This window comes from Carcharodon carcharias, chromosome 22, assembly GCF_017639515.1.
Source record: "Carcharodon carcharias isolate sCarCar2 chromosome 22, sCarCar2.pri, whole genome shotgun sequence".
Classification (NCBI taxonomy): Eukaryota; Metazoa; Chordata; class Chondrichthyes; order Lamniformes; family Lamnidae; genus Carcharodon; species Carcharodon carcharias.
In genome coordinates this window covers 40,872,135-40,894,441 of record NC_054488.1, presented here as the reverse complement: position 1 = coordinate 40,894,441, position 22,307 = coordinate 40,872,135, and the positions used below count along the sequence as shown (strand labels likewise).

The 22,307-nt window shown below is 39.6% G+C and overlaps 1 protein-coding gene across 3 annotated transcripts in view; it reads left to right on the top strand.

The window, feature by feature from the left end:
• The window catches only part of abca5 (ATP-binding cassette, sub-family A (ABC1), member 5), a 115,202-nt gene that overhangs the window by 68,116 nt on the left and 24,779 nt on the right, over positions 1 to 22,307 (top strand). For all 3 annotated transcript variants that reach the window (XM_041217167.1, XM_041217168.1, XM_041217169.1), the window contains 11 exons: positions 110 to 237; positions 4,292 to 4,432; positions 5,797 to 5,910; positions 7,352 to 7,522; positions 9,736 to 9,849; positions 10,083 to 10,220; positions 15,152 to 15,238; positions 15,834 to 15,925; positions 16,457 to 16,577; positions 19,010 to 19,139; positions 20,723 to 20,814. In XM_041217167.1, the coding sequence (XP_041073101.1) occupies positions 110 to 237; positions 4,292 to 4,432; positions 5,797 to 5,910; positions 7,352 to 7,522; positions 9,736 to 9,849; positions 10,083 to 10,220; positions 15,152 to 15,238; positions 15,834 to 15,925; positions 16,457 to 16,577; positions 19,010 to 19,139; positions 20,723 to 20,814 (1,328 nt within the window). The remainder of the gene's footprint in view (positions 1 to 109; positions 238 to 4,291; positions 4,433 to 5,796; positions 5,911 to 7,351; positions 7,523 to 9,735; positions 9,850 to 10,082; positions 10,221 to 15,151; positions 15,239 to 15,833; positions 15,926 to 16,456; positions 16,578 to 19,009; positions 19,140 to 20,722; positions 20,815 to 22,307) is intronic.

The following is a 22,307-nucleotide window of genomic DNA, read 5'->3' as shown; positions in this document are numbered from 1 at the left end:
TTTAAGATTTCAAAATGAAGTGTCACTTTCAAATATGTATATATGTTTCTGAACAATTAATAAGAAATTATTGTTCATGTGCTTTATTTTATTTTTCATTTCATATCAGGTAGTAGTATTGATAAACTTATCCATGCTTTGGAAGCTCAGAGTGTGAAAGTGGAGCTGTTCAATGATAATGAGTTCACGGATGCCGCTCCACACAATGCAGCACTAAATGTGTCGCTGTCAGAAGAGGTAACAGATTTGAACATCTATCCTGAATTGTTCACAAGGGTTATTTGAATCAAGATTTACATGTGATTAAAATAAATGTTTCTGCATGATATTTTTCATTTTGTTCATTTTATTATTTGTACCTTCAATTTTCTGCAGGCTTTTTATCACTCTGTTATTCAGCCAGAAAGAGCCACAAATTAACTCTCCTTAATTGTGCAAAACATTTGTTTGAAGTGAAGCAAAACTGATAAAGGTCATTTTAAAGTAAGAAGAAAAAGAATCTCTACTCTAGCATGGATAGAAGATTAATTAACTAATAGGAAATGGAGAGTAGACATAAATGGGTCATTTTCGGGTTGGCAAGAAGTAACGAGTAGAGTGCCACAGGGATCAGTGGGGCCTCAACTATTTACAACCCATATATATAGCTGCTAAATTTGCTGATGACACCGAAATAGGTAGGAAAGTAAGTTGTGAAGAGGACGTAAGGAGTCTCCAAACGGATATAGATAGATTAAGTGAGTGGGCAAAACTTTGGCAGATGGAGGATAATATGGGAAAATGTGAATTTGTCCGCTTTAGCAAGAGGAATGGAAAAGCAGCATATTTTCTAAATGTAGAAAGATTGCAGAACTCTGTGTTACAGAGGGATCTGGGTACAAAGCACAAAAAAATCATAGGCAGGTACAGCAGGTGATTAGGAAGACAAATGGAATGTTATTTAAGTGGAATGGAATCTAAATGTAGGAATATTTTGCTACAGTTGTACAGTGCATTGGTGAGACCACAACTAGAGTACTGTGCACAGCTCTGGTTTCCTTATTTAAGAAAGGACAAAATTGAATTAGAAGCAGTTCAGAGAAGGTTCACTCAACTTATTCCTGGGACGAGGGGATTATCTTATGAGGATAGGTTAGACCTGTATCCATTAGAGTTTAGAAGAATTATTGGTGATCTTATTGAAACATATAAGATCATGAAGGGACTTGACAAAGTGGATACTGAAAGGATATTTCCCCTTACGGGAGAGACCAGAACTAGGAAACACAGTTTAAGAATAAGGGTTCTCCCATTAAAGACTAAGTTGAAGAGAAAATCTTTCTCTGAAGGCCATGAGTCTGTAGAACATTCTTTCCCAGAAAGTGGTAGAGGTAGGGTCATTGGGTATTTTTAAGGCAGAGGTAGATAGATTTTTGACTAACAAAGGGAGTCAAAGGGTATCGGGGTAGGCAAAATAGTGGTGTTGAGGCCGTAATCAGATCACCCATGATCTTATTGAATGGTGGAGCAGCCACAAGGGACTGAATGGTCTACTTGTCCTAATTCGTATGTTCACATGTATTTGCCCTTCCAATCTGGAAAAATCACTCAAATCCATGACCTGCCACCTAGTGACATTATTTATGAAGTGTGCTTGATTGAGGCAAGTTAGTTTAAAATATGAGCACTCAAAGGATTGGAGTTTGGGGTGTTCTGGAATAAAACATTTAGGAAGGAATTTTGAGGTGATCATGCGGGCACGATGGGCAGGCCCGAGAACGGCTGGGAAACGGTCCACCACCCGCAATCCATCCCCAACCACGATTTCATACTGGCAGGTCAATTAAGGCCTATCATCACCTGTAAACCCTTGAGCTTCCTGCTGGCCCTGCACACTTTGTGCCTGCGCTTCTCCTCCCACTGGTCGCTACCCTGGATACTGCATTAGGATATCTGGCCTCCTCTCCCTTCTGCCCCTCTCTTCCTCCTCAGAGGAGGTGCCACCAGCGGAGACTGCAATCCCCACTACCATGGTAACAGAAGGCTGTCTGATACCTGGAAGGGTCCATGTAGTCTGAATCTTCTGGGGGCCTTGGAGACACCAAGGACTCCTGAAATAAAGCCTGGGAATGCTAAGAATGAAGCCCCAAACAGAGATGAAGCTGCCAAGTACCAATAAGTCACCAGCAGCAAACTATGTACCAAACTCCCCGCTACTGACACTGGCAATGCTGCTCACCCCTTTTATCCCGCCCGTGGATGAGGTTTTTGAAAATGTCAGCTGGCCGCCTGCCCATTTTGCCCATGTGATGAGCGCAAAATTGCAAGGGCAACGCAAAATCAGCGTCAGTTGGCTTCTTAATGGCCTTAAGTGGCCTATTAATTAATAGCGGGCATGGGTCCGGCACCCGCTTGTACCCGTCAATCGAAATATCGCTTGAGTGCTTGATGACGTTGGGATGCTCACCTGATGTCATCACGTGCTATTTTACATCCAATCAGGTTGGGTGCACACCCGCCTGCAAGACGTAAAATTCTGCCCTTGGTTGCTTGTCCCTTTGTTATCAATTGTACTTGTATTTGGTCTGTGGACAATGTGTAGAAGATAAAACAGGTCAAAATTGGCAGTTGCTTTTTGTAACTCTGTTTTAAACTGGATAAAACTTAATATCTGGCAGACAAAAATAGAACGAAATCTAATTAGGAAGTTACTAAGAATTACAAATGAGACTCACTGGAGGTGAATAGCTGCTCTGTCCTTGAATGGAATAAACATATGGGTACCATAATGTCCTCTTGAATGATAAAATGACCAAAGTTACCCGAATATGTATCTCCCCTTCCCTCCATTTCCCTGTAATATTAAAGATGAATCTTGAGAATAGATATATATTTGTCTTGATGAGTCCCATATATTTATTTCATGACCAGAACTGCTCCATGATGCCATGTTTCAGTTGCCATACAGTGGAGTGAATTGATGCTACAAAATCAATCAGGTTCATCTGCTTCTGATTTTTTTGGGTTATGTGATTGATTTTAGAGGCCTTCTGTGTGTTTGCCTGATTGTTGAGATTATTTACCAAATGATCCATTGATGTTCCACAGTGCAGCAGAATGGGTGAGACATGGGTTTACCCTGTTGGTCAGTCATAGCCTTGCTAAGATCAAAATCAGAATCACCTGTTTGAAAAAGTGTTCCTCCAGCAAAAAGAAAGGAAAAAGGGTGAACAGCTGCCTGGTTTGAACTGCACAGTCCAATGTTGGGATGGCTGCCTGGTTTAAAAAAAAAATTGAGCAGCATAGTTTTCAATTGTTGCGTTTTAAAAAAACGTGAATGGTTTTGTTTCATGGACAATTTATTTATTTTTAAAAAGGCTCTACTCGTCTGGTTTTGAACTGAGAGATGGTAGTACTGAAGGCGAGTAATTTGATTGTACTTGCACTGAAAGCTCGCAGATAGCTTAAGCAATACTCACAATGATCAACAACGGAGTCTGCCTCTTTAAAGTAGGATTCTTTGTCGGGGAATGATGTTTAGTATGCGGACAGAATCTGAAGTCAAAGAAAAATAGGCGCAGCTGATTAAGTCAGTAATGAGTTGTGTGAGCCACATGTGATATCCAATGTGTGTTAACTTAGCTGGTCTCAAGTGGGGCAGTAATGGGGATGCTAAAGTCATCTTCAGCAGTCAGGTTGGAAAGGAAAAGACTTGTTAGAATTCTCATTCCTAGTTATATAATAGCCTCTGTTGGATGTACATTCCTAGATGTTGAAAGATAAAAAGATTTACCTGTAGTCAAATAATGAACGGTTACTCGCTGTTTAGGCACCTACGTGAAGAAAGCACTTGCAAAGTAGCCAGAATGACTAGTACCCATGAGACCATATTCTCATCAGGAGTTAACGGTTTGAGGAACGGAAAAGGGTAATGAAATTATTGGAAGAGGAAGGGAGAAAATCTACAAAAATTCAGAGTGAATTTAGATCAATCTGTGTTTAAATGTTGGTTTTATAACCTAATTCTAATTATATTTTCAAATGGGTGTAACACATTAATAATTTACTTCCATCTTCCAAGCAAGTTTATATGCAACTTGTTTCATTCTCATGGGCAGGGGTGCGGGAAACAAGGGGATTGCTGAAATGATAATTCATTCCTTTTTAACTTGACACAGTGCATTGCAAATATTTTTCTTGAAGAATTTATCTTACTGTACAAATATAAAATTAAAATTGTTAAGAATGTAACACATTTTATGGAATAATGTTTTCATTACCATCTTTTTCTGTCTTCTGTGCCCTTATTCAGAAACAGTACATGTTCACAGCCGTGTTTAATAGCACAGTGATTCACTCATTGCCAGTGTTGATCAACTTAATCAGTAATGCCCTTCTCATTAGCGTAAATGGATCCGGAGGGATTCAAGCTTGGAGCAAACCATTTCACTTAGTAAGTTAAGTGCAATATGATGCTGATGGTAAAAGTATTTGATTTTACTTTACATTGTGTGTTGTTTGTTGTTATGATCCCCACAGAGACTGATAACTTTTAAAAGAGATATGAATTTCCCAGCGACCAACAGAAGGAAACAGTCAACAAGATTTCACATTTTAAGACTTTTATTGTAACAAACAAAAAACAACATAGACTAAACATTACACAAGAGGCAACTGATACATCAAACTACAGAAAAGATGCTTCCTTATTAACTTATTAATTCATGTTAGTTCATAACCTATTTATATGTTAGTCTCACTCTCAGCAGATATGTAGTTTGTAGGTCCAAGTTCAAAACCCTCCTGACTTTTCCAGCAGGCTCCCTTCTCCCTACCACATCAGGGCAAGTCTTCCAGTGTCCTTTTCAAAGTTGCTTCACTCAGTCTTCCACCCTCTGGCAACTCTTTGGTTCTTGAATCTCTGTTAAATTGATCCAAACCAGATCTTTTCCTCGATAATAGGTTTATTCACATGATTCAGCCTTGCAGATTTCTAACTCCTAACTACTACTCCCAGTGTCCCAGTTGAGTCTCGTTAAACTCTTTTGAGTATACAAATTAACAAATTGTTAAAGCCCCTTAAAGGGACCTGAGTGTCTCTATATAGACTATCACCTGTAGTAACAATCTCCACAAATTCTGTCTCTTCAAACAGAGAACTATTTCCCACCAGTATTCTGCTTGGATTAACACAACAACGGCGTTTGTTTTCCCCCTCTACTTCTCACAGGAGCATTTCTCGCTCTCTCCTATGCTATGCACTGCACATTATTGAATTGGAGTTACAAAGAAACTGAATCGTTTTGCATAATTTAGAAACTACTCTTTGAATTTTCTTTAATAGTTTCCTTGTGCAATGCGTGGGCTAAAAACAAGCTATGAAACAGTCAATCTGTTTGTACAACAAAAGCGAACACTGGTCCGTTCTCTCTTTGCTCTATCCTTTTCATATTTTCTGTCACTTTTTGATCACTCTCATGAATGCAGGCATTTTCTTCCTACATGTTTCAGGTTCTCTTCCTCCTTTTATTTCCTTTTCTTGTTGCCTTCCACAGAGGCCCAATGCTTATGTGGTATTTCAATCATCTAATATACATAGGGATGATCTTGTCTCCCTGAAGAAATTGGTGGGTTGATAGGACAGTGGTTTCTGAGTTCTGAGTGTAATGTCCCTTTAACCAATTGTGTATTTCTACATTTTTAGATATAAAGCCTTTTTAATAAAACAGATTGAAGATTTTTTTATTTCTGGTTCACAGTTGTGTGATATAAGTGCAATTTGGATGATAATGAATGTTTTTCTCTCTTGTGCTTTAGACAATTACTGATGCTGACTTTAAGGAAAAGGTTTATATGGCTTTGGCAATATTGGGATTGCTATCAGCTGCATTGCCAGGATGCTACACCATGGATAATTCACGTGATCGTGAGGTAAAGATCTGAATTTATTAATGACAAAATATGTTACTTTGGCTTCCTGAGGGATAGGTTTTAGTTAGAATCTCTGGTAATTATTAAGTGCCTTTGGAAAACGAGGAAATTGTGGATTTTAGAAGCTGTTGGTAGGCTACATGAATTTTAATTTCTCAGTGATCACTTATCCAGAGATAGCTTTTCATCTAAAACCGCTCAAGTATTTGTTCAGTGCAATATTGAATTAATCAAGTGTTAGAGGCTAGGGATTTTTTTTTTGATCTAGAGAACTGATGAGAAGCCAGATGCTGTAACAAGTGCATTTAATTGTTATAGAGACAAATAGGAAGTCTTTTATGCTCCAAGTTTGTTTTGAGTGAAGTGATTGCCCAGCTAAAATAGTCCCATTTAATATGCATCGAAAGAGTGTGAACTGATGTTAATGTCTGTTTTTTGATAGAAATCTGGCTGCATTATTAACTGTTGGTTTTGTGCTTTTTTATACTGTTGTCCTTTTGACAAGTAAACTCAATCTATGTTTAACAAAGATTAGCTTTTGACTTTTGTTCCATCTGTTAGTGCAGTTCTTGATGACATTGAAAAGCATCTTGGTCTTTCTTATTCGGTACCAACATTCACAGGAAAAATTACAAGACTTTAATAGGTATAGAGTCAGCACATAAAACAGTCATAATTTAAGTGTAAAGTAACTCATTATTGTGGACACAGCTTAACCACAGACCTAAACTAGCACATTGATTAGTGATTGATGATATGGATTAAAACGAGATAAATAAGAGAAATGTTAAAGAAGCGCAGGTATATTTACAGGATTGAGGTACAGCATCTCATCTTTTGATTACACACTTTAAGCCTTCTGGACTGAACATCGAGTTGAACAATTTCAGACCAAAACCTTTGCTCCTCCATTTTTTTTCCCTTTCTTTGCTTGTGTCGGCCTTAAGCTTGCTTTTTCTTGGTTTTTTTTGTTTTTGGATGTAGCTGTTCATTGTTCTGCCATTCGCAACTCCTCTGGACTCAGCCTTGTTTCTTTACTTGTCCCATTATGACTCTTTTTGGCTCTGCCCCACCAATTCTTTTGTCATTTAATATCTCCTGTCTTCCGTCCTATCACACACCTTCATAACCTGAAACATTAACTCTGTTTCTTTTTCCACAGGTGCTGCCTAACCTGCTGATTATTTCCAGTATTTTCTGTTTTTATTCCAGATTTCCAGCATCCATAGTATTTTGCTTTTGGATTAGTATAATTAAGTGTTAAGGTGTAGAAAAAAGAGACAGCAACACTAAAAAAAAGAATGACAATACCCAAGTCATGACACCCAGCTGAATATTTTTAGTGATCTGTTTTCAGTACAGGTTACGTTACTGCCACCTTAAATTTAATTTATGCAGGCAGATAAAATTGTAATGTTCTATAACTGTTACCTGTTTACAGATTAAATCTCGCTCTCAACTCCGGCTTTCTGGTCTCTTTCCTTCTGCCTACTGGTGTGGTTACGCTCTGGTGGATATCCCAGTTTATTTCATTATAGTTGTGATCATGCTTGGCTGTGTGATTGCATTTAATTCCACATCTTTGCTTCATACAGGTGCTATAATTTCAATGGTAAGTAAAACTATCAGTATACTTGCTATAATTTTAATTTGTAAAATATCTAATAAATAGTGTGAATATAATTTTCAAATGTAACACAGATTGTTTTCTTTTTGTTGTATATACACTTAACATAAGTTATAAAATACACTTCAGTCCAAACTTTTTAAATGTTGTACAGGTTTCATTTATGTCAGCAAATTAACTTAAAGTTAATAGTTAATTTATACCATGTAGACTAGACTCAATAGCTACTAAACCATGAGTTGAGAATTTGCAGTGGGTGAGGCAGAACATCATTTGCAATTTTTCACTTTACAATATTTTGCATTAATATAGTGAACCAAATTGTTCAGTACATATACAGTTGTTATGACCCGACTTGTGGAGCATGGACACTGACACTAATATAGTGAAAAGTGGGAGACACTTTTAAATAAAATCATTAGTATGCTTTACAACCATACCTTAACATGTACAGTAGATTTGTATAGTTTTAATTCATAGGGTATTAAAAGTAAAAGACTGCATTATAATTCATAATTTTTCTACAGAAAAGTTGAAATAAGCCAAAAATTGCCCCCTAAACCTGCCAAATTGTTGTTAACAAACCAACTGATTTACTAAAGTACTTCAGGGAAAAGAACTTAGTTTCCTCATGCACTTGGTGTGCACAAGTCCAGTCCTACACCATAAGGCTGTTTTCAATTCAGGGTTACGAAGGCTGAAGCAAGAGGCAAACTGTCCAGCCTTCTGCAATGTGAAGCTTGTGAATTTTAACTCTAGGGTGTTATTTACATGGCCCAACATTGACTCTACTCCTGAAGATAGTGGAGTAATGTCACCACCTGACGGCAGGAATCAGTGTCATTTGGAGGGAGGGAAGACTGCCGTCACTCATGAAAATGGACCCCAACAAGTTAAGTAGGGATTTGAGGAGGGGGGATTGGATGGGGACAAGGGGGCCCAAAATATCCATGTGTATCCAAAAATAGTGCCCTGTTCCAGCTGGTCAGTATTGATAAAAATATTCTAAAATCACCTACATGGGTCTCCAGCATTGTTAAGATGGTATGAGAATCCTAATTAACTTAACTGGGTCGCAGCTTTGCTGTTTGAATCAACACCTGTTCATCTGGGATGGGTAGCCTCCTGTGCCTGAATTCAAGAATGTAACAATGGTGGGGGCAGGAGCTCTTTTCTTGCCTTCCCCTGCCTGCACTATTACAGAGTAGGGGCAAGGTTTTAACTGGCCCTTCTATGGCTGAGTCATAATACCTTCTAAAGTGGGTTAGCAAACCACTTGGCTGTACACATAATTAATATAGTACTTGAAAAGGTACCAGTTTCCTCAAGAAATTGTATTCCCTGCATTCTGAGAATTTTTTAAAAATTGTAATGGTGATAGAATATCTGGAACTTTGAGGTGGTGCACAGGAATTTCATTTAGTCATTTGGTGGTACAGAAATTGAGTATCGCTGAAAAAGGAGACGCGCTGCCGAAACTTTTCGTCTTGCACTCATCAGGACAGATTCACAAGAATACCAATTGTAAATGTAACAACAATTTATACTGCGAGAAGAGAGTGCTGATTGGTTGGCAAGTGGACTCTGGTAGAGGCATTGCCATGGAGAATGCGCCAGGAAACAGTTAACTCCCAAGACTTTGTTTAAATTCAAATCAGACAGGTCGACTCTGATTGGTCAAGGTGTTGCCATGGGGAATGAACAGGGAATGGCTGTCCCCCAAGCTTTTGTTTAGTTGAAAAAGGTGCAGTGCGTGGACCTGCTCTTTCTGTCTGCAAATGCCTTGACCAGAGTCGACCTGCCTGGTTTGAATTTAAACAAAAGCTTGGCAGTTAACTGTTCCCTGGTGCATGTTTCTACCAATCAGAGTCCGCTTGCCAACCAATCAGCACTTTTTCTTGTGCAGTATAAATTGTTGTTCCCTTTGCAGTTTGTATTCTTGTGAATCTTTCCTGATGATTACAAGATGGAAAGCTTCGACAGCATGTCTCTTTTTTTTTTCAGGAATTTCATTGTTAGATTTTGAAAATTTTATCTCTGGTTAGTCATATCTTTCAGGATATATATTATGTACAGTTCACTGGAGCAAATCGAATACAGTCTAAAAGAAATGGAATTAGCTGCATAAGTTAATGATACTCAGGGCACACTAAGTAAATATATATCTTTGTTTCCTTAATTTCTCTCATGTTTTACAGATGCTGTGTCTCATTGGCTGGGCTCCAGCGATGACGCTCTTTGCCTATGCTTATTCCTTCAGGTTTGATCGAATGCAGTCTTCTCGAGACTTTTTTTTGATCTCTTCAGTTATTGTAAGTTAAAGCATATGAATTAATACAAGAACAGTGATCAATATTGACACTTATTTTGCTAATTTGTTTTATCAAAGCAGTACTTGAAAATCCTATTTTGGTGGATTCGAAAATTAGTTTTGTGTTAACCTTTGGCTGATTGAACATTGAAAGGTTTTAAGTATCAATTATTTGTATTTCAATTATTTTCACCCAAGTTAGATATATAACATTGCATTTGTGTTTTCTTGTAGATTAATATAATTTCGATCAGCCTAATATTCTTAGTCCGGTTAATACTAAAGGAAACAGCTGCCAACATGCTGCACTGTGCTTTGTCACTTTTTATTCCACCATACGTAATAACAGGATGCTTGTATTACACAGCCAAGGTAAGAAGTTATTTTTTACAACTATTGGTCTCTCTGAATATATAATATATAATTATTTATTTTATATTGCATTTGTCTGTAATCTCACCACGAAGGCATTGTGCAACTGTAGGGGGAGAAAATGAGATTTGCCAAAATCATCACTTCTGTTAAATAAATGACAGTATTGGCTCAAATCTCTCATTGACTAATTGTGAACCAATTAAAAACTGGTTTCATTCATTGGACAAGTAAGGGAAAAAATACACATCAACAAATCACAACCACAGACAAACCAATCAAATCACTCTTGGAATTATTGTTGATAACTTTGAACAATCATAATTTTTCTTAAGCAGTCAACCAGATGCACTTACATAGTGGGGTGGGAAGAGTCTAGTCATTATGCTGTAGCCATAATGAAATGTGGGGCAGGCTTGATGAACCAGCTGATCTATTCCTGTCTCTCAATTTCATATGCTAATATCCTTAATGCTCTCAGATGGTGCCTATTCCCCACTCTGGCCGTTCTGGACTTTGTTTTACACTTAGATCCTTGGCCTGGATACTCCTCATCTCATTCATGCAATTCATTGCTTCCAGGTCACACCTAGCTCACTGCATCCATGTCCAAGTCTCTTGCACATTTCTCTGCATCCCCAACTATATTTCTTAGCATCCCCAATGTCCAAATTCCATCCCTGACTTCGATAGATCCTAGCACACTTCCCTCCACTCCCACCCAAACTGATGGTGCAGCAAATCCCGCTGCATGATACTTACTACAAGCTTTAAAAAGTTACAACTTAATTGCATGCAAATAGCCAAGATATGAGATGTTGCCCAATCTTCAGATTGTCAGTATAAAAAGAGTGACCAAATGATTGAGCCATGAAATCTTTTTTGATTTTTCTGTAGTGGCTTGATACAACTGAGTGGCTAGCTGGGTCACTTTACAGGGCAGTTAAGTGTTAATCACATTGCTGAGTGTCTGGAGATGTATGTAGGTCAGATAGGTAAGAATGGCCGATTTCATTCCCTGAAGGACATTAGTGAACCAGATGTTCTTTTTTTTTCTGATAGGTTTTTTTTTACTCTAGATTTACAGATCAGTTGAGTTTAATTTTCACCAGCTGCCGTGGTAGGACTTGAACTCGTGTCTCCAAGGCATTAGTCTGGGCCTCTAGATTACTACTCCAGTAACATTACCACTACATCCCCCTGATTGGCTAAATTATAATTTCTGACGTCTAATTTGTTGTATGTCACTTCTTTCTTTAAGTTTCTTTTAAAATTTATATCATCACACCACCTTTCTCAGTCTATCCTCGACTTTTATCAATGCGAACAACTAGCCTAAACCTAACTTGTCCTTTCTCTTTAAGTCTTTGAACACATTGTTCAGGATTTTCCGGTTGGCAAGCGGGGGGGCGGGGCCCGCTCGCCGACCCATAAAATGACACACGATGATGCTGGGCGAAACTCCCGACGTCACCCCACTTCATTTCAATTTTCAGGTTGGTGGGGGCTCAGCCAAATCAGCCATGCGCCCGCCGACCTGTCAATGGCCTATTGAGGTCATTGACAAAGCAATTGACGTGATCAGTGGACCTGCTCATCCAACCTTAAGGTTGGCGGGCAGGCCGGGAGCCCTGGTGGGCATTGAAAAAAGCATGAAACCTCATCCACAGGCGGGATGAGGTTTCATGTAGGTTTTCAGAAATTTCATAAAAGTGTATTTAAAAGTGATGGGCATGTCCCAACTCATGTGACAGTGTCACATGAGGGGGCATGTCAGGGAACTTTTTTTTTCTGTTTTTAAGATTTTTTTTATTGTGGAGCCGATCTCCCTGAGGCAGTACTTAACCTCAGGGAGATGAGTGCGCTCTTTTGCGCAGATGCGCGAAAGTGTGCACTGTCAACTCAGGGAATACCCCCCACCGCCGCCCACACAGGGAGCGCGTAGTGCCGATTGGAGGCGTGCCTCCACGCACCCGCTCCTGAACTCCTCCCCCCCCCACCCCGAACTGAGGGAAAATTCTGCCCATTGTTGCCACCCAACAGTGCACTTGCGTTTTCTGGACTTCCGACTTTAGTTCTACCAAAATAAAAGTAGCTGGAAAAACTCAGCAGGTCTGACAGCATCTGCGGAGAGGAATATAGTTAACGTTTCAAATCCGTATGACTCTTCATCTACCAATCTCGGTTCTAGCCAACACACAGCTCTATGAGTACCCTGTTTAAAGTAACCCGAAACATCCTGTATGACTACAACCATGATGTGCCGTATCTCTTTGCTGTACTTGACTTCTTTGCTACCTTCAACACTGGTGATCACTCAATTCTCCTCCATTACTAGCCTCTGTGGTGCAGCTCTTTCACAATTCCACACCTTTCTATCCAGTGCATTTACTATATCTCCTCCGAGGCTTCTCCTTTTATTCCAACATTCGCTACTACATTATCCCCAGGACAGTTTTCATGGTCATCATCAATTCCTTTCGTACAACCAGTGGCATCCTCAGTAAGCACAGGGATGGCTTCAACATGTGCATTGGTGATCCTCGAGAGCTACAAAGTTTGTAGAAGACAAACTAGATGAACCATGGTCATTTGTTCATCTTGTTGTTCCTTTGCTCTTTCCATGTTGATAAAAGCATATCCCTGTGCTTCCCTCCTGGCCCTGGCTTCAGCTAATAGCACCACCAGAAGGCATCAGATAATCTGTGGGCTACCCTTCTCCTCCTCCCAGCCATATGAAGAGACCAACACTGGAGTGCTGCTAGGTTTGCACTGGAGTGCTGCTTTGGGCTGCATTAGAGTGCTTCAGTTGGAGTTGGAGAGAGGGACTTTTAAGGGTTTAAAGCAAGCCATCTACAGTGCTGCTTTGGGCTGCATTAGAGTGCTTCAGTTGGAGTTGGAGAGAGGGACTTTTAAGGGTTTAAAGCAAGCCATCTACAGTGCTGCTTTGGGCTGCATTAGAGTGCTTCAGTTGGAGCTTGGCGAGAGGGAATTCGCTGAAGAGGGAAGAAGGTGATCCTTTCATTTTCTACCTTTCCTTAGTAAGGAGAGCAGTGGCCTTAGTAAGTAGGACCTGATAAGCATTTCTTCTGTCCTTAATATCCTCTAAACTAGAGGAAGTAAAAGTAAAGGGAGTAATTTAATGATAAGTCATGGCAAGACAGCTCGGCCAAGTGGAACGTTCCTACTGCCCAATGTGGGAAGCCAGAGACACTTCCAGTGTCCAGGGCGACCATGTGTGCAGGAAATGTCTCCAGCTGAAGCTACTCAAAATTCATGTTTTGGAGCTGGAGCTGCGCTTGGAGTCACTGTGGAGCATCTGTAAGGATGAGATCTTCGTGGATAGCACATACATTGAGGTGGTCACACTGCAGGTAAAGAGTGCACAGGCAGAAAGAGAATGGGTGACCACCAAACAGAGTAAAGCACTAGTCATGTGGTGTAGGAGTCCCCTGGGTCCATCTCCTCTCCAACAGATTTTCCGGTTTGGATACAGCTGGGGAAGATGGTTTCAAAGGGGAATGCAGCAAGAGCCAAGTCTGTGGCACCACGAGTGGCTCAGCTGCATGGGGGTGGGGCGGGTGGTGGTTTTGGGGGAAAGAGTTGGAGAGCAATACTAATAGGGGAGTCTATCATAACGTGAACAGAGAGGCATTTCTGCAGTCGCAGACGTGACGCCAGGATGGTATGTTGCTTCCCTGGTGCCAGGGTCAAGCATATCACTGACCCGCTGCAGGACATTCTGAAGGAGGATGGTGAATATCCAGAGGTTTTGGTAAATATCAATACCAACGACATATGTAAAAAGAGAGATGAGGTTCTGAAAACAAAATATATGGAGCTAGGAAATAAATTAAAAAGCAGGACCTCAAAGATAGTAACTCAGGATTACTCCTAGTGCCATGTGCTAGCGAGGCCAGGATTGAAGAATATAGCATATGAATGCGTGGCTGGAGAGATGGTGTAGGAAGGAGGGATTTAGATTCCTGAGGCATTAGGACTGATTCTAGGGAAGACGGGACCTGTACAAGCTGGATGGGTTGCACCCCAAAAGGACTGGGACCAATATCCTTGCAGGGCTATTCGCTAGTACCTTGGTGGAAGGTTTAAACTAGATTGGCAGGGGGATGGGAACCTGAGGGGGGAGACGAGAGGGAAACAAAGATAGGAATGAAAGACGGAAAAGTAGAAAGCAAAAGTGGAAGGCGGAGGCAATGAAGGCTAGCAGCAAATAGAGCAGTAGTACAAAAGAAATGTATAAAAGAGTTAAAAAGACAAGTCTACTGTATCTGAGTGCATGGGGCATTTGCAATAAGGTAGACAAATTAACAGTGCAAATTTTTCTTTGATAGCTTGAAAATGATTCAGAACAAAAAATTCATCACAAATGTAAATGTGGTGCAATGAGAATGCAAATTACAGGAACTATTTGCATAACAGTAAATGTTTGGAAATTACTGACCCTTAATTAACCTGTACTGAAATCATTGCTTGCGTTTTATCTTTTACTACTGCAGTAGAAGAGTGACAATGTTGCCATCATAAATATTAAAAGCAGCATTTTTGTCAGCAATACAAGCAGAGGATAATTTTTTTTATGGAATTATTGTTGACTGGCAAAAGCACCATTTGGATCAAGGTGCGCAAGTTCTCTGCAGCATACAAAACAAAAATGCAAGCTGTGAAAACTAACACTGGTATGATTTCAGAGGAGATCTTTATTGCGGCCCAAAATGACTTTACTAAATTGTCTTCCCGTCTGCCCTTCTGTCTGTCTACTTGGTGCAGTACCTGAGAGCTCTATATTTAATATCCATTTGTTTGAAAGTATGTTTTTTTTAAGATAAATGGGAGAAATGTTTTGGTTAGTTATTCTACATTTTTTAAAAAACTGTGGCAACCTCAACATTCATTGTAAGTTGAATACACAGGTTTTTCTGGATCACAAGGATGAGCCTAGTCTAACAGTAGGAACATACCTGGCGTGGAAACAGAACATCCTTATAACTATCATCTCAGTAAGTTTTACTTTTGTATCTGAGCTATTTCAGTTCAATAGTTAAAGTGTGTCTCGTTGAAGTTAGTTGAGCTGTAAATATAATACAAGTATAAGAAAGGACATTGGGAGTTTTAACTTTCAGAAATTTTGACACTTAAATATGACAGCCAAATAAAAAGTTATTTCGTTTACCTACTTTTGGTTGGGTCACCTGGAAAAGCTTGGAAGAAAGCACAATGTGATTGGAATAAATGCATCTCCAATTGGATAATGACTAAATCTAAGGCTGGCTTGTACACTCCCCTTCATAAATTAAGGGGACTGTGTGAAGATTGAAGTCCTGGATGGGATCTCTGGACATTGTGTCTGCTTAAATGATAAAATAAAGGCAGATTTTGGCAGAAATGAACAATGGATTTTACCTTGAACTAACCTGATAGCCACAAGTATTCATCAATATAAGTCTGTACTTACAATTATAGCTATTTTATCATGTGCTTATGCTTTTACACCACCTTATAAAATCATTAAAATAATTAAAGAAAAAGAAAACACATTGCTTCACTTGTTATTTAGGGCGTGCTTAAGTGAAATAATTTTGTTTTGTGTTTTAGCCCTATATTCAATGCATAATTCTTCTATTTGTACTACGCCAACTAGAAAAGATTCATGGTGGAAAAGCAATTCGAGCAGATACATGTTGCAGGTTAGTCATTTCATTAGACTTAACTGTGGTGATCTTTTTAAATTATGACTGCACTGTTCCTTATATATACTAGGTAAGAGGTAACTACCTGGCATTTAGTATTAATGGGGAGGGTGATCCTGGGCTTTGGTGGTATTAGAAGAATGATCCTAGAATTTGGCAGCAGTTGAATAGGAATTCTCTGTAGTTTGGCAGCATTTTGTCGTGGGGAACTAGAAATTAGCAGAACCCGAGAGGGTAGAATGCAGAGTACGACTCAAAAGGTGATTCCTACTTTCTCAGTAATAAGATTAATGGACGAGGATCTGAAGACAAAAGGTAGACTGTCTGGAAGCACTGACTTTCCAATAGAATTTTGAAAATTTTGACTAACTGTTGGTTTCTTGAAAAAACACAACCATCAGTCTGGTACCAATCTACATGGGATCAACACAATCCAACTTGCAATCTACTCACCATTTATAGGTTAAATGAATGCAGAAGCATTATCAGTTCCTGGATACAAATGTATTTTTTTCCTTTTCAATACAGAATTTTTCCCTCAAAGAGTAAATTCAAACTAAATACAGAAGAACCTGAGAATGAGGATGATGATGTCAAAGAAGAAAGGGCAAGGGTTCGGGATGCATTGACTTGTCAGAGCTGTGAGGAGGTGAGAAGCTGCATATATCAATCGGCTTCCTGGATTATGTGATGGAATAGCAAATTATTTTAGTTGCTCAAACCGTGAACGTTATTAATGGATTTTGAAAATGGGATTATTTTAATGTAAATATTAGAACATGCGTACAGAAAGCTTGCTGTATTTGATTAACATTGACATATGTGAAAACTAATTGACAATCAGATTTTGTTTAGCTCTGGTTATGAGTTGTTAAATTTTGTATCACAAACTTGGCAACTAGACCTGGAGATTGTGGCAATTGGGGCTAAAGTAATGCCCAAAATTTCATTAAAAGATTTATCATGAAAATAAGCATCTAGCCCATCACCTGTGAGTGACCTGATTTTTAAATAAAACAAAAGCACTTTTGGTTAACATAGTCAATTTCTTAGTGAGTTAAACTAATATATACTCATAAGCTTTTAAAATGTTCCTTTTGATGCCGCTGCGTTTTTAAGAACTCAATTTTAAGAGCCTATTGAAGGCTTGCAAATAGGCACAAATAGCAGAAGCTTAAATCGGTGATTAATTCAATTTGGGGGATGACCAGTTTTGTCAGCTTCTAGTGTGCTATTTTTTAAACTAGCGCAAGAGATTGAGAAAACTTGATTTGCATTTATAACTTAATGATCTTTAGCGCCAAATTTTTGGCAAATTGCATATAAGAGCAAAAGTATGAACAAATGGAAACTCCTGCCCCTAGTGTCTGTGACAAGCAGGGTACTAGATACCAGTGAATTACAGATTTTCTGTTTACGCTGTAAATAACAATTTCTCATCATGTAACAGTTGGTTATGGGGTTTACATTCACCATGCCCTTGCAGCTTGACATTTACTTCCAAAACCTCTTCGCCAATGCTGTCCCACCTCACTTTCAATACCTGAATCTAGAAACCGATGTATATTGTCACCTCCTCTAACTTGTGACCACTGTTCTTTTGTAAAACACTTTAGGATATATTGTTACATTAATGCACCTGGCATGTTACGGTTCACTCGGAGCTGTCACAATATGCACTTTTACATGTTGTGGTCTGGAGCTATGGGTAGTGATGGTAGAGGCTCCAATGTTCTCGCCATCAGATGGCTCACCATGAATCTCTCCCCCTCTTACCACTTGCTATAGGTGTGTATTGGAAGGATTTCAATCCTTAAAAAGGATATTTAAAATTAGCTGGAGAAGGCAGAATTGGATCTGAGTGGGAGAATTTCCTTTTAAATGTCATGTTGCTAGAAGAGCAAATTAACTGCTCAACTTTGAGAAGAAGCATTGGTCTTTGGTCCTCACTGCAAGCTCAGTTCCTTGTACATTGATTCCATCCCTCACTCTGGCCAATGTCTCAGGCTGAACCAAACTCTTCACAAACCTTGGAATCCTATTTGACCTTGAGTTAAGCTTCCAAATCCACATCTTCTCCATCACCAAAAACCAAGCTTGGCCTAAATAGCCAAGTGGTTATGGTACTGGGTTTGTAACCCCAAGATCAAGAGTTCAAATCTCACAATGGCAAAACTATGAAACATGTAACTTCATCTGAAACAGATGGAAACAGGTTTGTACTCGAAAGAGTATCACCAAAAACCATCTCTAACACCGCCTGTTTTCTGCCCCTACCTTCTCCTTCTGCTGCTGAAACCATCACGCAATACATTTGTTAACTCTAGATGCAATTATTCCAATGCTCTCCTGGCCAAAGTACCGCCATCCATATACTGAAGCTCATTCCAAACGTCTGCTGCCTGTCACTTAATTTGAACCAAGTCCAATTCACTCATGCTCACTGATGTGTATGGGCTTCTGGGCCACTAATGCTTCAAATTTAAAATTTCATTCAAATGTTCAAATCTTTCTGCAGTCTCCTTATTTCTAACTTCCTCCAGCCCTATAAACCAATGACAACTCTGCATTCCTCCAATTCTGGTCTCTTGTCTATCGTTGACTTCCTAACCCCCCCCCCCCACCTTTGACAGGCATACCTTAAGCTTCCTACACCCTAAGCTTTGGATTTCCTCCTGAAACCTTCTGCCTCTGTAACTTTCTTTCCTGTTTTAAACCTGCTTCTTGATCAAACTTTTGGATACCTATCCTGATGCCTCCTCCTTTGGTTCAGTGTCAATTTGGTTGTCTTTATATGCTCCTGTGAAGCACCTTTGGGATGCTTTACTATGTTAAAGGTGCTCTATAAATGTAAGTTGTTCCTTTGAAATGAGAAATAACTTGAAGAAAATGTTTGTGATTACAATCACGAGGATTTTGATGAAAGGAAGCTGTGTAATGTCATACCGCTTATAATTGGGTCTTGGATTCTGAAGTTTTTGGGATGGAATTTTGTTCCCGGGGCTGCATTATTTGCAAGAATAAACAGCACATTTGGATGAAAAGAAATTTAAACTAATTTCTTTGCTTTCAATTTTGTAGAAACCAGCGATTGTGGTCAGTAACATGCGTAAAGTTTACTCTGGAAAGCCTCAGGTGTGCAATTGCTTTTCAAAGAAAAAAAATAAAAATACAGTGGCAACCAAAAATGTCTCCTTTTGTGTAAGAAAAGGTAAATATACTTCATTGGGTGTGATGGATAAAACGCTCGAGCATAGATGGCAGAAAACAGACAAAAAAACTGAAGAAAATTGGCCTGGATGAAGTGTGTGTGTAAGCAAATGGAGCTTGTTAGGACTGAAGTTTTAGTTTGCAGACTGTAACCACATCTGTGTTCCAATGGAGATACATAAACAAGTTGCTTAATTGAGTGACGACCATGGTGGTTGCTGCAAAAGAATGAAAATCAGAGAAAGTTGACCTAGATGAAAAGTTTGTATAAGGTAATCTTTATCCAGGCCAATTTTCTCTCATTTTCATTCTTTTTACCACCTAGCATGGCCTTCACTCAATTAAGCAATTAATTTATTGTCTCCATTGTAACATAGTTTGCAGCCTGTAGCCACATCTAGGATTTCAGTACTATTGGGCCATAACTTCTGAGCTCCCCAGCATCGGATTGGGGTGTACCCCAAAGATGTGCTGGGGAATCCCTCTCGGAACTTCACAGGTAAGCATTTGCACAGCAGTGCCCAGCAGTGCAAACATCCTCTGGGCAATTGCCCTCTACTGGGAATCATCCGAAAGTGCGAGTTAAATTGGAAATATCGGATGGCTCCAACAGAGTTACATCAGTGGTTACCCAGAAAAAGTTAGAATTAAAACCTCCTCTAATTTCTGGGTAACTATTGTAAAGTCCCATATCGATTTCCTCCCCCCACCTCGGAATTCCCCACCCTTGACCCCTATGGGATTCCCCCTACTTGCACGGGACTCCTCACTCGATTCCTCTCCATCCCCCATGGGCCCAAATCTCACCCCATCCCTCCCCCGACCCAACTCTTAAACCCCCCCCGCCAAAAGACCTGACCAGACCCCCCACCCTGCAGGCCCAACCCGACTCCAGCCAGACCCCCACCCCTCCTGAAGACTGACAGCCCCCTCACACCCCCTGATATCTGATCCCATCCCCACCTGACCACTGGTTCCCCTCACCCCCCAAATCCTATCCACTTACCTTAGGTGCTTACCTTCTCCCTAGCCTGTCAATTTCGGTCGCACCTTTAAACTTACCTGGTTTACGGCAACTAATGCCATAAAAAATGGGGCACGTCCTCCTTCAATTCGATGGTGTTGGACTGTGACACTGGATTTCAGAGATAGCCGCGCTGCCTGGACCTTGCACGACCTGAGTTGGAATGTCAGGCCAGACAGGCACGGGAGAAATTTGGCGTAGGTAAGTAGGCACGGAGTGGCAATCTGATGCTGATTGCCACTCCAAGGAAGTTATGGCCCAGTGTGTTCCATTTACTGAAAGCAGCCATAGGTTTCTCTAGCTGTGCAGGATTAAAGAGCATAGTCTGTTTTCTGGCATTGTTGCTTGTTTGAAAGTGCACTAGGAACACTTAAGACTATCAGAACGTGCTTTAAATGTGTGGGAGCTGCAGATGGCCAATACAAAAGGGTTTCCCTGCACCTCCTTCTGAATGCTCTGTACTGATGCAAACTGATGTATGCAAAATGAAATAAGACTACTGAAGTGGAACTTTACTTTGCACAAGAGGCTGCTATTCTATATTTGTGTATTTTGTTTAGGTGAAGTTCTGGGGTTACTAGGTCCAAATGGTGCAGGGAAAAGCACTACTATTTCCGTGATCACGGGTGACTTGGAACCATCGGCTGGTCAGGTATGCTTATGACTGAATAGTGGAGTAATTAGGTATGTTGAAAGTGAGTTGCAATTACTGCAGAGTTCCCAATTTTTTGTGGTCTTAAACTCCAATGGTTTCAGCAATTGAGAAAGGGTCTCAATTTTGCAGCACGAAACAATGACCAATTAAGAAGATAAATACCTACCATAGGACTGTAAACCAGAATGGAGTTGACCCCAAAGCTAGCATGATCAGGCAGTTTTTACCCAGAAGACACTTTAAAATTGTTTATGTCCAAGTCATTTTTGGGGGAAATGGCAAAAAAATCTTCCTACAAGTCTGTGCAGGCTTTCGTCAATTACCCCTTTCTAAATGAGTTATTTTCCCATAGTAAACCGTTTAGAATATTACCCACTACTGTTGAGCTATAGCTACCCAGTTTATCTCTTTTCCCCCTTTTTAATTAAAGATGTTACATTGACAACTCTCCAGCTCTGGCACAAGTCTGGGCACAACTTCTATATCTAAGGCTATTAAAATATTGTAGTCAGAATCTCTGATGTTTTCTCTCTAATTTACATAAGTACGCTTCAACACTATCTTTATCTATTTTTAGACTTTCTAAAAGTCTAAATTTCCTTTGTTAATTCCTCTTGTTATACCTCATTTGATTTCCTTTATTAGTGTCCTTGATTTTTCATATACCTCTTTTTCAAGTCACAATTTAAGCTTTTGCTGGAAACCATTTACTTGTCGGAATCTGTCTAATCCGTAACCTGATCTGTTTGAAATTTGTTGATGATTGTCCATTGTTGTCTCTGCCACATTTTATCTGGGCTAAATCTCTTTTCATTTTGTTAAAATTTCCTTTTTTTCTCTGTTGTGTCTTCTTCTCTGACTGTTCCTACTCCTGTATAATTCTTGTAATGAAGCTAATTATGTTATAGCTATTGTTTACAAAATGTTGCCCCACCTTTTCATCATCTACTTGCTCAGTTTTATTTCTTGGAACTAGTTCTAGCACTGCCTATTTCCTTATCAGGCTAAAAATAAAATTATCTAGAGAACAGTTTAGAATGCAATGTAGAAATGCCTTCCTCTTGCCACTTACACAATGTTTACGCCAGTCTATCTTTGGATGTTCTGTCAGCCATTGTTATGTTTAACTCGCCTCAAACAATAATTTGTATATGTATCTCTTTCGTTGCCCAGTGAAAAGAAAGGCATATTCATATAGCTCCTTTCATGACCACAGGACATCCCAAAGCACTTTACAGCCAGTGTAGTCCAACTGTAGTCTATAATAAACCCCAATAGACCAACAGTTCCCTTGTTATTCCTTAGAGGTAAACAAATAAATACAGCCTTTTCACAATTCCTATTTTATGCTTGTGTTCCAATGCTGAATTGGAATTGCTGTTGAATATTGCCCCTCATTGCCACTCCTTCTTGTTCTCTATTTCATCCCTCCTGAAGCTTTTGTTATCAGGAAGGTTTAGTTCCCAGTCCTGCTGTAGCTTAAAACCAGT